This window comes from Giraffa tippelskirchi, chromosome 3 (assembly GCF_054371585.1).
Source record: "Giraffa tippelskirchi isolate mGirTip1 chromosome 3, T2T-mGirTip1v1.2.pri, whole genome shotgun sequence".
In the NCBI taxonomy this organism is placed as follows: Eukaryota; Metazoa; Chordata; class Mammalia; order Artiodactyla; family Giraffidae; genus Giraffa; species Giraffa tippelskirchi.
The window spans coordinates 187,380,380-187,392,572 of NC_137277.1; the positions used below are offsets into that span (position 1 = coordinate 187,380,380).

At 61.2% G+C, this 12,193-nt stretch overlaps 1 protein-coding gene across 6 annotated transcripts in view; it reads left to right on the forward strand.

Annotated features, from left to right (window-relative positions):
* The window catches only part of HSPG2 (heparan sulfate proteoglycan 2), a 107,984-nt gene that overhangs the window by 88,330 nt on the left and 7,461 nt on the right, over positions 1–12,193 (forward strand). For 5 of the 6 annotated variants that reach the window (XM_081574591.1, XM_081574592.1, XM_081574587.1 and 2 more), the window contains 20 exons: positions 209–360; positions 780–921; positions 1,009–1,149; positions 1,450–1,584; positions 1,838–2,019; positions 2,734–2,929; positions 3,168–3,347; positions 3,663–3,923; positions 5,645–5,849; positions 6,354–6,451; positions 7,207–7,473; positions 8,532–8,641; positions 8,841–8,988; positions 9,068–9,184; positions 9,793–9,904; positions 10,614–10,758; positions 10,846–10,945; positions 11,073–11,182; positions 11,321–11,429; positions 12,080–12,178. In XM_081574591.1, coding sequence (XP_081430717.1) covers positions 209–360; positions 780–921; positions 1,009–1,149; positions 1,450–1,584; positions 1,838–2,019; positions 2,734–2,929; positions 3,168–3,347; positions 3,663–3,923; positions 5,645–5,849; positions 6,354–6,451; positions 7,207–7,473; positions 8,532–8,641; positions 8,841–8,988; positions 9,068–9,184; positions 9,793–9,904; positions 10,614–10,758; positions 10,846–10,945; positions 11,073–11,182; positions 11,321–11,429; positions 12,080–12,178 — 3,009 coding nt within the window. The remainder of the gene's footprint in view (positions 1–208; positions 361–779; positions 922–1,008; positions 1,150–1,449; positions 1,585–1,837; positions 2,020–2,733; positions 2,930–3,167; positions 3,348–3,662; positions 3,924–5,644; positions 5,850–6,353; positions 6,452–7,206; positions 7,474–8,531; positions 8,642–8,840; positions 8,989–9,067; positions 9,185–9,792; positions 9,905–10,613; positions 10,759–10,845; positions 10,946–11,072; positions 11,183–11,320; positions 11,430–12,079; positions 12,179–12,193) is intronic. The other variant, XM_081574593.1, reaches the window with a different exon arrangement.

The following is a 12,193-nucleotide window of genomic DNA, read 5'->3' on the forward strand; positions in this document are numbered from 1 at the left end:
AACCACTGGGGACCAAGGTCTCACGTGGCATCCCGGCCCCCAGGAGACCGAGACTCTTCTTAAGTCGACGGCACTCAGCCATGTCAGCGGCTCTGAAGCCAGTGCACCTCCAAGGAGCACCAGCTGGCGCTCACTGCCCCCCGCCTTCAGTGTCTGCCTGCACCCCCAGAGCCTCGCCTTTCTCACCCACCACCCATTGTGTCCACAGCCCCAGGACTCGCCCAGCCCATCCACATCGAGGCCTCCTCCTCCCACGTCACCGAAGGGCAGACCCTGGATCTGAACTGTGTGGTACCCGGGCAGGCCCACGCCCAGGTCACGTGGTACAAGCGCGGGGGCAGCCTGCCTGCCCGACACCAGGTACAGGGGCCCTGGATGGGGAGGAATCCAGAGTGGGCCAGGTCTGACCTGCGGTTACCTTCTGCCTCCCCTACCTTCTCCATACAAACCCCGGCCTGCCTGGGGACCCCAGGGGATCAAATACTTTTGTGCAAGGAGTTGTCACCAGCCTGAGTCAAGGGACCTGGGTTCTTGTCCTGGCTCTGCTGCTGAATCATCTCCTGCACCGGATTCCCCCTCTATAAAGGGGATGCGCTGGGCTTATAGCCATCTGTGAACCACCACCACCACCCCCCCACCCCCCCACCCCTGCCGCCAGCTGGAGCTCTGAGCTTCTGAGACCCAAGGGAGAACTCCGTACACGCTGGCACAGCTGGGCTTGGGGGCTGGCCCTGCCCCGAGTGCTTTGGCACTATAGCCACACTTCCTCATTCCGCCAGACCCACGGCTCCCGGCTACGGCTCCACCACGTCTCCCAGTCTGACTCCGGAGAATACGTGTGCCGTGTGGTTGGCGGCTCAGGGTCCGAGCAGGAAGCCTCCTTCACCATCACTGTCCCACCCAGCGCGGGGTCCTCCTACCGTGAGTGAGGCAGACGCCATGGGCCGAGGGAAGCAGGGAGACCCTGGAACCCACACAGCCCTGCCCAGCCCAGCCCTCTGCCCCCAGGTCTTAGGAGCCCCGTGATCTCTATCGACCCGCCCAGCAGTACCGTGCAGCAGGGCCAAGATGCCAGCTTCAAGTGCCTCATCCATGACGGGGCACCCCCCATCAGCCTTGAGTGGAAGACTCGGAACCAGGAGCTGGAGGGTGAGCTGGTCCGGGTGCCAGGGGACTGGAGATGGGTACGAATGCACGATGACCACCACTGGAGGCTGGCACCAAAGTCACTGTGTGACCCTGGGTAAAGCCCTTCCCCCTGGGGTCTGGGTGTCCCGATGTGGATGGAGACAGCGCTGGACCCAGAAGTGTCTCCATCTTCGGCCATCTGTGACCTTGTGAGCTGGATACACCCAGACCAGAGGGGTCAGGGCACGGGGCACTGGTGCGCCTCCTGGCAGCTCCCAGGCAGGAGGACACCCTCACTGACCATACCCTCCCCGATCCCAGACAACGTCCGCATCAGCCCCAATGGCTCCATCATCACCATCGTGGGTACCCGGCCCAGCAACCACGGTGCCTACCGCTGCGTGGCCTCCAACGCCTATGGCGTGGCCCAGAGTGTCGTCAACCTCAGCGTGCACGGTGAGAGCCTTCGACCCCACAGGCTCTTCCTTCCTGTTTCCAGCCTCGATTCCGAGCTTAGAACCTCCAGGCGTAAATCCCGCCTCTACCACTTGCCTCTCTCTTGGGCATTCTCCCGCTCTGAGCCTCGGTCCCTGCATGGGTTCAGTGAGGAGACCAGTGCGCACTGGCAGTTACTAACGAGGGGGCTGTGACAGTGCACGTGACCGGCAGGGCCCCGCGTGTGTGTCAGCGGTGTCATTGCTCTGGACAGGGCCCCCTACGGTGTCCGTGCTCCCCGAGGGCCCTGTGCGGGTGAAGCTGGGAAAGGATGTCACCCTGGAGTGTGTCAGTGCCGGGGAGCCCCGCTCTTCCGCTCGCTGGACCCGGATCGGTGCCCCCACCCACCTGGAGCAGCGGGCACATGGGCTCCTAGACAGTCACACGGTGCTGCAGGTGAGGCCAGGGAGGTGTCATCTCGGGATCTGAGGCCCAGTCAGAGCCCATCCTTGAGCAGATACTTGGAGGAGAGAGTGGTGGCTCACCAGACGGGTGATGAATTGATGGAGAAAGGGAGGGATAGGTGGATGATGGGTAGATTGGAAGACAGGAAGAAAGAAGGCGAGTGGGCAGAAGGGAAGGAGGAAGGAAGAGATTGAAGGGTGGGTGGTTGGATGGGTCAGTGGATGGATAGATGGGTGGGTGGATGGATGGATGGATGGGTGGATGGGTGGGTAGGTGGGTGGATGGATGGGTGAGTAGATGGATGGATGGCTGGGTGGGTGGGTGGGTAGACGGGTGGATGAGTGGATGGTATATGAATGGATGGGTGGGTGAGTGGGTAGGTGGGTGGATGGATGGGTGGGTAGATGGATGGATGGGTGGGTGGGTGGGTGGGTAGGTAGATGGATGGATGAGTGGGTAGATGGATGGGTGGGTAGATGGGTGGATGGTGTATAAATGGATGAATAGAGGGGTGAGGTGACTGGATGGACAAGTAAATGCATGGACTGGTGGGACGTCTTGAGTGTGAGCCCTCAAGCAGCCAATCAAATAGGAAAGCTAAAAACGGACGAACAAGTAAAGAGTTTAAAACCAAGCCAAAGCTAGGGGCTGATGCCAAGGTCCCTCCCTCAGGGCCCCCATAACCAAGACCCTTGCTTCTTCCAGATTTCATCCGCTAAACCGTCAGATGCGGGCACCTACGTCTGCCTAGCTCAGAATGCACTGGGCACGGCACAGAAGCGAGTGGAAGTGATTGTAGACACGGGCGCTGTGGCCCCAGGGGCCCCCCAGGTCCAGGTGGAAGAAGTCGAGCTGACTGTGGAAGCCGGACACACGGCCACCCTGCGCTGCTCAGCCACAGGTGCGGACGGTGTGGGTCCACAAGGCGGGCGGAGCCACGGGCCCAGAATTGAGACATCTTCGGAGACCCGAAGGTGATGTCATGCCCAGGGAGGGTGCAGTCACCCGGCGATGGCTGAGGGGCCTGCTTAGTGGCCCCCATGAAGGAGCAAGCTCACCCAGGTCCCTTCCTGCCCACGCCGCCCCCCAGCCAGTCCTGGGGGGCAGCCTCTACCAACCTCTGCCACTCCACTCCGCAGGCAGCCCCAAGCCCACCATCCAGTGGTCCAAGCTGCGCTCCCCGCTGCCCTGGCAGCACCGGCTGGAAGGCGACACGCTCATCATCCCGCGGGTGGCCCAGCAGGACTCGGGCCAGTATATCTGCAATGCCACCAGCTCTGCCGGGCACGCCGAGGCCACCGTCGTCCTGCATGTAGAGAGTAAGGCCCTGGCCTGCTCTCCCCAGGCTACCTTCTCTGCACCACACGGAGGTCCAAGCGCCCACCACCACCCCCCCCGCCAGGCTCCACCCCGGATGGAACCCCGGGAGACCCATCTGGAGGGTCGCAGGCCCCTCAGGCCCCAGGAGCCTGCCCTTCCCTAACACCCACATCCCCGCCTGGGACCTGACCCTCCCTCACCCCCAGTCCTCGGGGCTCAGCATCCTTCGGCTTCGCTGGTCCCTTTGGCCAGTTGCTGGGGCCTAGCACCAGCTGCCGCCCTGACCTCTGTGTCCCACTCCCCCCCAACCCCAGGCCCGCCCTACGCCACCACCGTCCCGGAGCACGCCTCGGTGCGAGCCGGGGAGACTGTGCAGCTGCAGTGCCTGGCTCACGGGACCCCCCCGCTGACCTTCCAGTGGAGCCGCGTGGGTGGCCGCCTCCCGGCGGGGGCCACCACCAGGAACGAGCTGCTGCTGTTCGAGGCCGCAGCCCCCGAGGACTCGGGCCGCTACCGCTGCCAGGTCACCAACAAGGTGGGCTTGGCTGAGGCCTTTGCCCAGGTGCTCGTCCGAGGTGAGTGGCCTCAGCTCAGGCTGGGCAGGACGAGGGTCCGTTTTTCCTCCAGGCGCTTGTCTGAGCCCTTCACTTACCCCGCAGCTGGCGCCTCACTTGGGGCACAGAGACCCCCGTTGACTACTCTAGCGGGAACTCCTGCCTTTCCCCTGCTCCCCAAGGCCTGAGACAGGCCTGCCTCCTCCAGAAAGACCCACCTCACTGTTCTCAGCACCTGTAGCTCTCACCGCTGTGTCCACAGCCCCTCCTGGACATTGACCTCACACTGCCAGAGGCTGTGTTTACATACGTACTCCAGCCTGCCTCACCTGCCGGACTGGACAATCAGGGCAGGGCCCGAATCCAGACCTAGCAGCCCTGGGCTTGTCCACCCATAGCACTCAGAACAGGCCGTGTAATGCTAGATGGTGACCACAACAAATGTGTGATGGGACAGCACCCAGCCCCGGCTGCCCGGGGTCTCAGCAGGTTTCTAGGGAATCCAGCATCTCTGTGGTCTCCTCGGGAGCCCCAGGCCAGAGTGAGCCTGGGTCCTGGGTTCAATGCCCCAGCTCCATTGCTTGATGGTTGTGTGACCTTGGCCAAGTCAGTGGACCTCAAACTTCATTGTTTTCATACTGTCAAGTAGAGGGGACAAGGCTAGCACATAGGCTGACTTAGAAAGATGCACGTATGTAGAGCCTGGAGCAGGTAGTAGGCGCTTGGTAAATGGTAAATGGTAAATTTGACCCACTCACCTACCCAAACAGGTAGGTGCCTTCACCTGGGATCTTCCTATTTTCTGTAAATTTTTGTTCACTTATTGATTGATTGATTTTTGGCTGTGATGAGTCTTCACTGCTTTGCAAGGGCCTTCTCAAGTTGCAGCGAATGGGGGCTTTTCTCTCGTGGTGCAGTGACGTCTCTTGTTGCGGAGCACAGGCTCTGGGGCACGGGGGCTTTCGTAGCTGTGGCATGCGGGCTCAGTAGTTGCAGCTCCTGGGCTCCAGAGCACAGGCTGCAGTAGTTGTGGTGCACGGGCTTAGCTGCTCAGCGGCAAGTAGCACCTTCCTGTATCGGGGATCAAACCCGTGTCCCCTGCACTGGCAGGCAGATTCCAATCGCCTGCACCACCAGGGAAGCCCCCTCCTATTTTAGCCTAGGGCCAGAATAGTCTTTGCTGTCCTTCCTTCAAATGTCTGAATCTTTCCAAGACCAACCCCTCCCACTCTGACCTTGGGCTGCCCTCCTCCCGCCTGAAGGCCAGGAGCTTGTGAAAGTGCAGTCCAGCACTTCACAGACTGTTTTCCTTTCATACACATTTATTTGGCAGCGTTGGGTCTTAATCGCAGCACACAGGACCTTTCGTTGCAACGTGCAGTCGTCTCTCTAGTCGTGACCCAGGCTCTGCAGTTGTGGCTTGCAGGGTTAGTTGTCCTGTGGCACGTGGAACCTCAGTTCCCTGACCAGGGGTTGAACCTGCGTCCCTTGCCTTGGGAGGTGGATCCTTCATCACTGGACCACCAGGGAAGTCCCCATGGACCCTTATATGTGTTGATTAAATGACTAAACGAGTGAGCAGGTGAACGAATCTGCCAGTGAAAGATCTTTTTACCCTGGTCAGAGAGGCAAACGGGAGAAGGTCCTTTGAATGTTAGGATGGGGGTTCCCGGGTCCTGGCGCAGCATCAGGGACATCACACACACACACACACACTCACAACCTCATACCTGTCCCCGCAGGCCCCTCGGGCTCTCTCCCCGCCACGCCCGCACCAGTAGGATCCATACCCACGGTCCAGGTCACGCCTCAGCTGGAGACCAAGAGCATAGGGGCCAGCGTGGAGTTCCACTGTGTCGTGCCCAGCGACCCAGGCACCCAGCTCCGCTGGGTCAAGGAAGGGGGTCTGCTGCCTCCTGGCCACAGCGTGCACGATGGGGTGCTCCGGTGAGTGGGGGTGGGGCGCGCCAGCCCAAGGCCCACAGTGGGGCTGTTAGAATCCGTGTCCTACGGGGCTGAGCATGAGACGATGGCCTTGAGAAGTCACTTCACCTCCCTGAGCCTCAGGGCTATCAGTCGTGCGGTGGGTTACGCGAGACCCCAAAGCGCTTAACACAGCGCTCAGCACAGGGAAGGCCTGCAGTCCTCAGTGGCCCATGTTTGTGTTATTGTTAAAGGCAAGTTGAACAGGCTCTGAGGCCAGATACAGACACGTGGCCCCGATTGCAGCTCTGCTACCTGATAACTTTGTGACCTTGAGCTCTAGACCAGAAAGTCTTGCTGTGAAGTGTGCGCAGTGATACCCCGCCCGCCTGCCTGTCTCCCTGGGTTCTGGGGAGACTAGGAATTTACATCGTGTGCTGATCTCTGACAGCTTTCAACTCCTACACAGATGCCAAATATTCTCAGCAATTGTTTTTATTCACTGATGTCTTATTCGTTTCTTCACAGAATCCAGAACTTGGACCAGAATTGCCAAGGAACCTATGTGTGCCAGGCCCAGGGACCATGGGGACAGGCCCAGGCCAGTGCCCAGCTAGTTGTCCAAGGTAGGAGGGTGGCTTCAGACTTCTGCTAAGAGCAGGGGACAGAGATGAAAGGCGTAGGGACCATATTCCCCAAGCACCCCCTTGAGTGAGTGAGTGATAGTCGCTCAGTCATGTCCAACTCTGCAACCCCATGAACTGTAGCCACCAGGTTCCTTTGTCCGTAGAATTTTCTAGGCAAGAATACTGGAGTGGGTTGCCATTTCCTTCTCCAAAGAAACCCCTTAAATGTGTACAAATAAAGAGGATTATTTGATTGTATCTTGCTTGCATCTGGGCTTCCCTGGTGGCTCAGCTGGTAAAGAATCCTCCTGCAGTGCGGGAGACCTGGATTTGATCCCTGGGTTAGGAAGATCCCCTGGAGAAGGGAATGGCTACCCACTCCAGTATTATGGCCTAGAGAATTCCATGGACTGTATAGTCCAGGGGGTCGCAGAGACTCGGACACGACTGAGCGACTTTCACTAGCAGAGAGTAAGGAGGCTTGTGAATATTGCAAAGGAGGGGGGAGCAGGAAGATGCACGGAGTTTGTGGGTGCTTAGACAAACCAGTGAAAATGACGGCGGATGCGCCCGTGAGGAAGCGAATGAACAAAAGAGCAAACAAGTGAGTATGCTAATGAGTGGGGGCAGGAAAAGGCGAGCGAAATGCTGGCAGCCTCAGCTGCAGTGTCCACCTGTGCCGGGGGCGTCTGCAGCCTCCCCGAGCCCAGGCCTCAGCCGGCCGGCCTCACCCCATCTGCCACCATCCTCCCCAGCTCTGCCGTCCGTGCTCATCAACATCCGGACCTCCGTGCAGTCCGTGGTGGTCGGCCACGCTGTGGAGTTCGAGTGCCTGGCCCTGGGGGACCCCAAGCCCCAGGTGACATGGAGCAAAGTGGGCGGGCGCCTGCGGCCGGGTGTCGTGCAGAGTGGAGGCGTCATCAGGATTGCCCACGTGGAGCTGGCCGACGCAGGGCAGTACCGCTGCACCGCCACCAATGCCGCGGGCACTACCCAGTCCCATGTGCTGCTGCTCGTGCAAGGTGAGGGCCGGCGGGGACCGGGGGCGCCCGGAGGGTGCTCGGCCACCTCCTGCCCAGCCTGCCCTCCTCCTTCCTGCTGTCGCGGAGAGTTTCAGCTCAGTGTGTTTAGGGAGCGGGTTTACTAACAAGCAGGGCTTCCCCGATTCCTGGGTCGGGAAGATCCCCTGGAGAAGGGATAGGCTACCCACTCCAGTATTCTGGCCTGGAGAATCCCATGGACTGTAAAGTCCATGGGGTCGCAAAGAGTCGGGCACGACTGAGCGACTTTCACTTTCACTTTTCCTAACAAGCAGGTGCAGCAGGGGACAGACGTGAGTGGTCCTCTGGGGCAGCTGGAACTTGCAGGGAAACCTGTGCCATGGGGCATCAAGAGAAAATCAGACACGTACTCCTCACCTGCAGGAGTTCCCCCTCTATGAGTGGGACCTGCAGCTCAGAATGATGGCAGAGACAACACAGACACAAAACAGACGTACAGACAGTAAAACATGAGACTTCCCTGGTGGTCCAGTGGTTAAGACTTCATGCTTCCACTCCCAGGGGTGAGGGTTCAGTCCACTGGTCAGGGAACTTAGATCTCACATGCCACATGGCATGGCAAAAAAAGATTAAAAATTTTTAAATTAAAACAATTTTAATTTAATTTAGAACAATTTTAAATTAAAACAAAGAAGTTAAACATGGGCATAAATGATGCCAGGCAGTTATAATCTTCAAAAGCTATTCCTTTTCACCCCAGGCCCTCTGACTCACCCCCAAACTTACCCCCGCTGCCCTAATACCCCCTTTTCAGGTCCCCCGAGGGCTGCACAATGTTCCAGCCTGGTGGGTTTTCGAGGCTCTGTCTGTGGGGTCAGTTGGACACGTCCCTGAGCCCTGGCCCTGCCCGGTTCCATCGGTGCAACAGGAGTGAACGGCTCCTTTTCCTCCCAACCACAGCTTCCTCATCCGTGAAACGGGGACACAGTGCCTCCCTCCCAGGGAGGGTGTGAGGATTAAACGAGTCAGGCTGTGGCCGTCATCAGACTGACGGCCTGCATCTCCCTCCCTCCTCTAAGCCTTGCCTCAGATCTCAACGCCCCCTGAGGTCCGCGTGCCCGCGGGTTCTACAGCTGTCTTCCCTTGCATGGTCTCTGGCTACCCCGCTCCTGAAATCACCTGGAGCAAGGTAACTGCTGGGCAGGGGGCCGTCAGGTGTGCCTGGGTGGCCGGGAGCAGGTCTTCCCCGTGTCACTGTCCCTAGGACCCCCAGGCTTGGCACGGAGTCCGCACTCTGGGTCCAAGGGTGGGCCCCAGGCAGGGGTGGGAGGCAGGCCCCACAGAGGTGCGGGCCGCGGCCAGGGGTCAAAGTGCTGATGTGTCTACAGCTGGACGGGAACCTGCCACCCGACAGCCGCCTGGAGAACCACATGCTGCTGCTGCCCTCGGTGCAGCCCCAGGACGAGGGCACGTACGTCTGCACCGCCACCAACCGCCAGGGCAAGGTCAAGGCCTTCGCCCAGTTGCAGGTGCCAGGTGAGACCACCCCACCCCACCCCGGCCCTGCCCACCGCCTGGGGGGAGTGTTGTCTTGAACTGTGCTTTCTGCCCACAGAGCGCGTGGTGCCCTACTTCACGCAGACCCCCCACTCCTTCCTGCCACTGCCCACCATCAAGGACGCCTACAAGAAGTTTGAGATCAAGATCACCTTCCGGCCGGACTCCGCAGACGGTGAGCCACGGGAGCCGAGCTGACACTGGGAATCTCCGCAGTCCCTGCCAGCGTGGCACGAGCCCTGGCAGCTACTGGTCCCCGGCCCCCCACCCTGTCCCGGGGCCCCCAGGCCTGCTGGGCCCCCCCTCTCTGGCTCTCCTCCACCTCGGTTCTCCATGTGCTCCTCTGAGATGCCTGCACCCAAGCCCCTTGCAGGTCCCTCTGCCACGGATGCAGCCGCCCCCGCCCTCCTGCTCCACCTCCCTCCTGCCTCTGCTCCCTCCTCTCTCCTTCCCGCCCCTCACCCTTTCCTCCCCTCTCTCTCTCTCTCTCATCTGTCTCCTCCCTCCTCTTACGGGTCTCTGACTTGCACTGTCCAGGCCTCCTTCTCTACTCGGGTGAGTCTCTGCCTCCCTCTCCTTCTTCAGGTTGACCCTCCCTCCTAAGTGGAGCAAGTTCAGCTTCTTTCTAGGGACTCTCAGCAAGGCCCTTCTATCTCAGTCCCGTCCTGAGAGTGAGACGCCCTGGCTGTGTGGGGTGTGTCGGAGGGAGGGGCGGGCTCCCAAGCTTGGGGCGGGCAGGGATGGGGGTGGACAGGGAGGCCCTCACATGGCTGTGCCCTCCAGGGATGCTGCTGTACAACGGGCAGAAGCAGATCCCAGGGAGCCCCGCCAACCTGGCCAACAGGCAGCCCGACTTCATCTCCTTCGGCCTCGTGGGCGGGAGGCCCGAGTTCCGGTGAGAACCCTCACCCTCCCCGTTTACAGGGGAAGGGGGCGCTGGGGGACTAGACTGCAGGACTTCCGATCAGGGGCATGCCACCCCCCTCCCACCCGGGGCTGAGTTGTTACGAAGGAGGCTCTGGAAGGAGGAGATGTGGCTGTTATCCTCGATGACCTCCGTTCTGTCGGGGTCAGCACAGCCCACTGGCCAGTGGTGGAGGAAGCAGCTTCTGACCTGTACAAAACTGCAGCAGGAACACTCAGTGATGCTGAGAGCGACCTTCTGGGGCACGGCTGCTGCAGGCCAGAACTCCTTCATTCATTCATTCAGCAGTCATTTGCTGAATGTGTGCCGGGCACCGATAGATAGACACAACAGGTCAAGTTCTGGCCCTTGTGGGAATGTAATGTCCTGGTTGGGAGAGACCAGCCGCAAACTAAGAAGGAAAGAAACGTGATCGCAGAGAGACGGTCCTCAGACGAGCAGTGAGGCCACGTGCTAGGCTGCAGGGGCCTGAAGCCAGGCACACTTGGAGCCCCGGGGGCGGCTCTGGACAAGCTCCCAGGGAAAGGGTGTAAGGGGGAGAAGGCTTGGGGAGAGGCAGGGGTGGGGTGGGCGGGGAGGCGAGGACTGGCGTCGACCCCTTTGCCGGCCTGGGGCCCTCCCTACAGACCCCACATCCTCTCTCTCCTGCCCTGCCCTCGACCCCTGCCCTGCGGAGCAGGTTTGATGCAGGCTCGGGCATGGCTACCATCCGCCACCCCACGCCCCTGGCCCTGGGCCAGTTCCACACAGTGACCCTGCTGCGGAGCCTCACCCAGGGCTCCCTGATCGTGGGCAGCCTGGCACCCGTCAACGGCACCTCGCAGGTGAGACCCAGCCCTGGCCCCCTAGGCCTGGCCCCTCCCCCACCTCTGCCCAGCCTGGCTGCCACTCCCAATGTCCCCTCTGCTCAGGGCAAGTTCCAGGGCTTGGACCTGAACGAGGAGCTCTACCTGGGCGGCTACCCCGACTACAGCGCCATCCCCAAGGCGGGGCTGAGCAGCGGCTTCATAGGTGAGCCCCCTGCCCCCACTTGCAGCCCTGGCCAGACTTCCCCCCGGCTGGCCGAGCCCGTTGTCACCCGGGAGGACCAGCCTCCGGGCACCCCCACCTCAGCTCATCCTGCCCGCCCCTCACCCAGGCTGTGTCCGAGAGCTGCGCATCCAAGGCGAGGAGATCGTCTTCCATGACCTCAATCTCACGGCGCATGGCATCTCCTACTGCCCCACCTGTCGGGACCGGCCATGCCAGGTGACCCCCCCCAGGCCGCACACTCCTCCCGGCTGCCCCCAGCCACTGCCCTTGGCCGTGATGGAACCCCCCCAACCCCGCAGGAAGTAGAGGAGGGCCAGGGTGTCCTTGGCCTGACTTTTGGGGGTTGCCTCGCAGAATGGGGGCCAGTGCCAGGACTCGGAGAGCAGCAGCTACGTGTGTGTGTGCCCTGCTGGCTTCACTGGGAGCCGCTGTGAGCACTCACAGGCCCTGCACTGCCACCCAGGTGTGTACCCACCCGCCCCATCCGTGGCTGCCACCCCAGCCTCTTCCCTCTGCCCGTCACTGCATCTGCATATCCACCCGCAACTACCCCCCTTCCCCAGCGGCTGAGTAGTCACCATGCTCGTGAGTCCTCCCCCAAGTACTTAGCACCTTCCTGGCTTCTGACTTCCATCACCGCTTACACTAACTTCCCCTCCGCCTCGCATCTCTGCTACCCAAGGCCTCACCCCGCTTGCTATCCCGATGGATAGCCATGCCAGTACCCAGGCATGGCCACTGGCCCCCGTCACTGCTTCCCGGTACCTACCACCTTCCCGTCTGTTACCACGGCACTCACCCCACCCCCCGCCTCCCAGGGACTCCTCACCCCCCACACCTTCTTCCAGGAACAGTCTTCCAGGAACAACGCCTGGAGTCACGGGCTGACTGCCCCCCTTGCTGTCCCCCTGCCCATGCCCTCCAGGCCCACCCTGGCCTAAGTCACTTCCCCCTCCCCCGTCTCCCCACACAGCACCCCCGGGTTGGCTGGGCCCTAACCAGCTGAGGCCCCGGGTGCAGTAGGTAGGACCCTGGCATCAGAACGCCTCTCTCACTCCCCGGACACCTCCATGTCCCCCCCACCTCACCGCCCCCTGTATCCGCCCCCCGCAGAGGCCTGTGGGCCCGACGCCACGTGTGTGAACCGGCCCGATGGCCGCGGCTACACCTGCCGCTGCCACCTGGGCCGCTCGGGGATGAGGTGTGAGGAAGGTAAGCAGAGCGGGG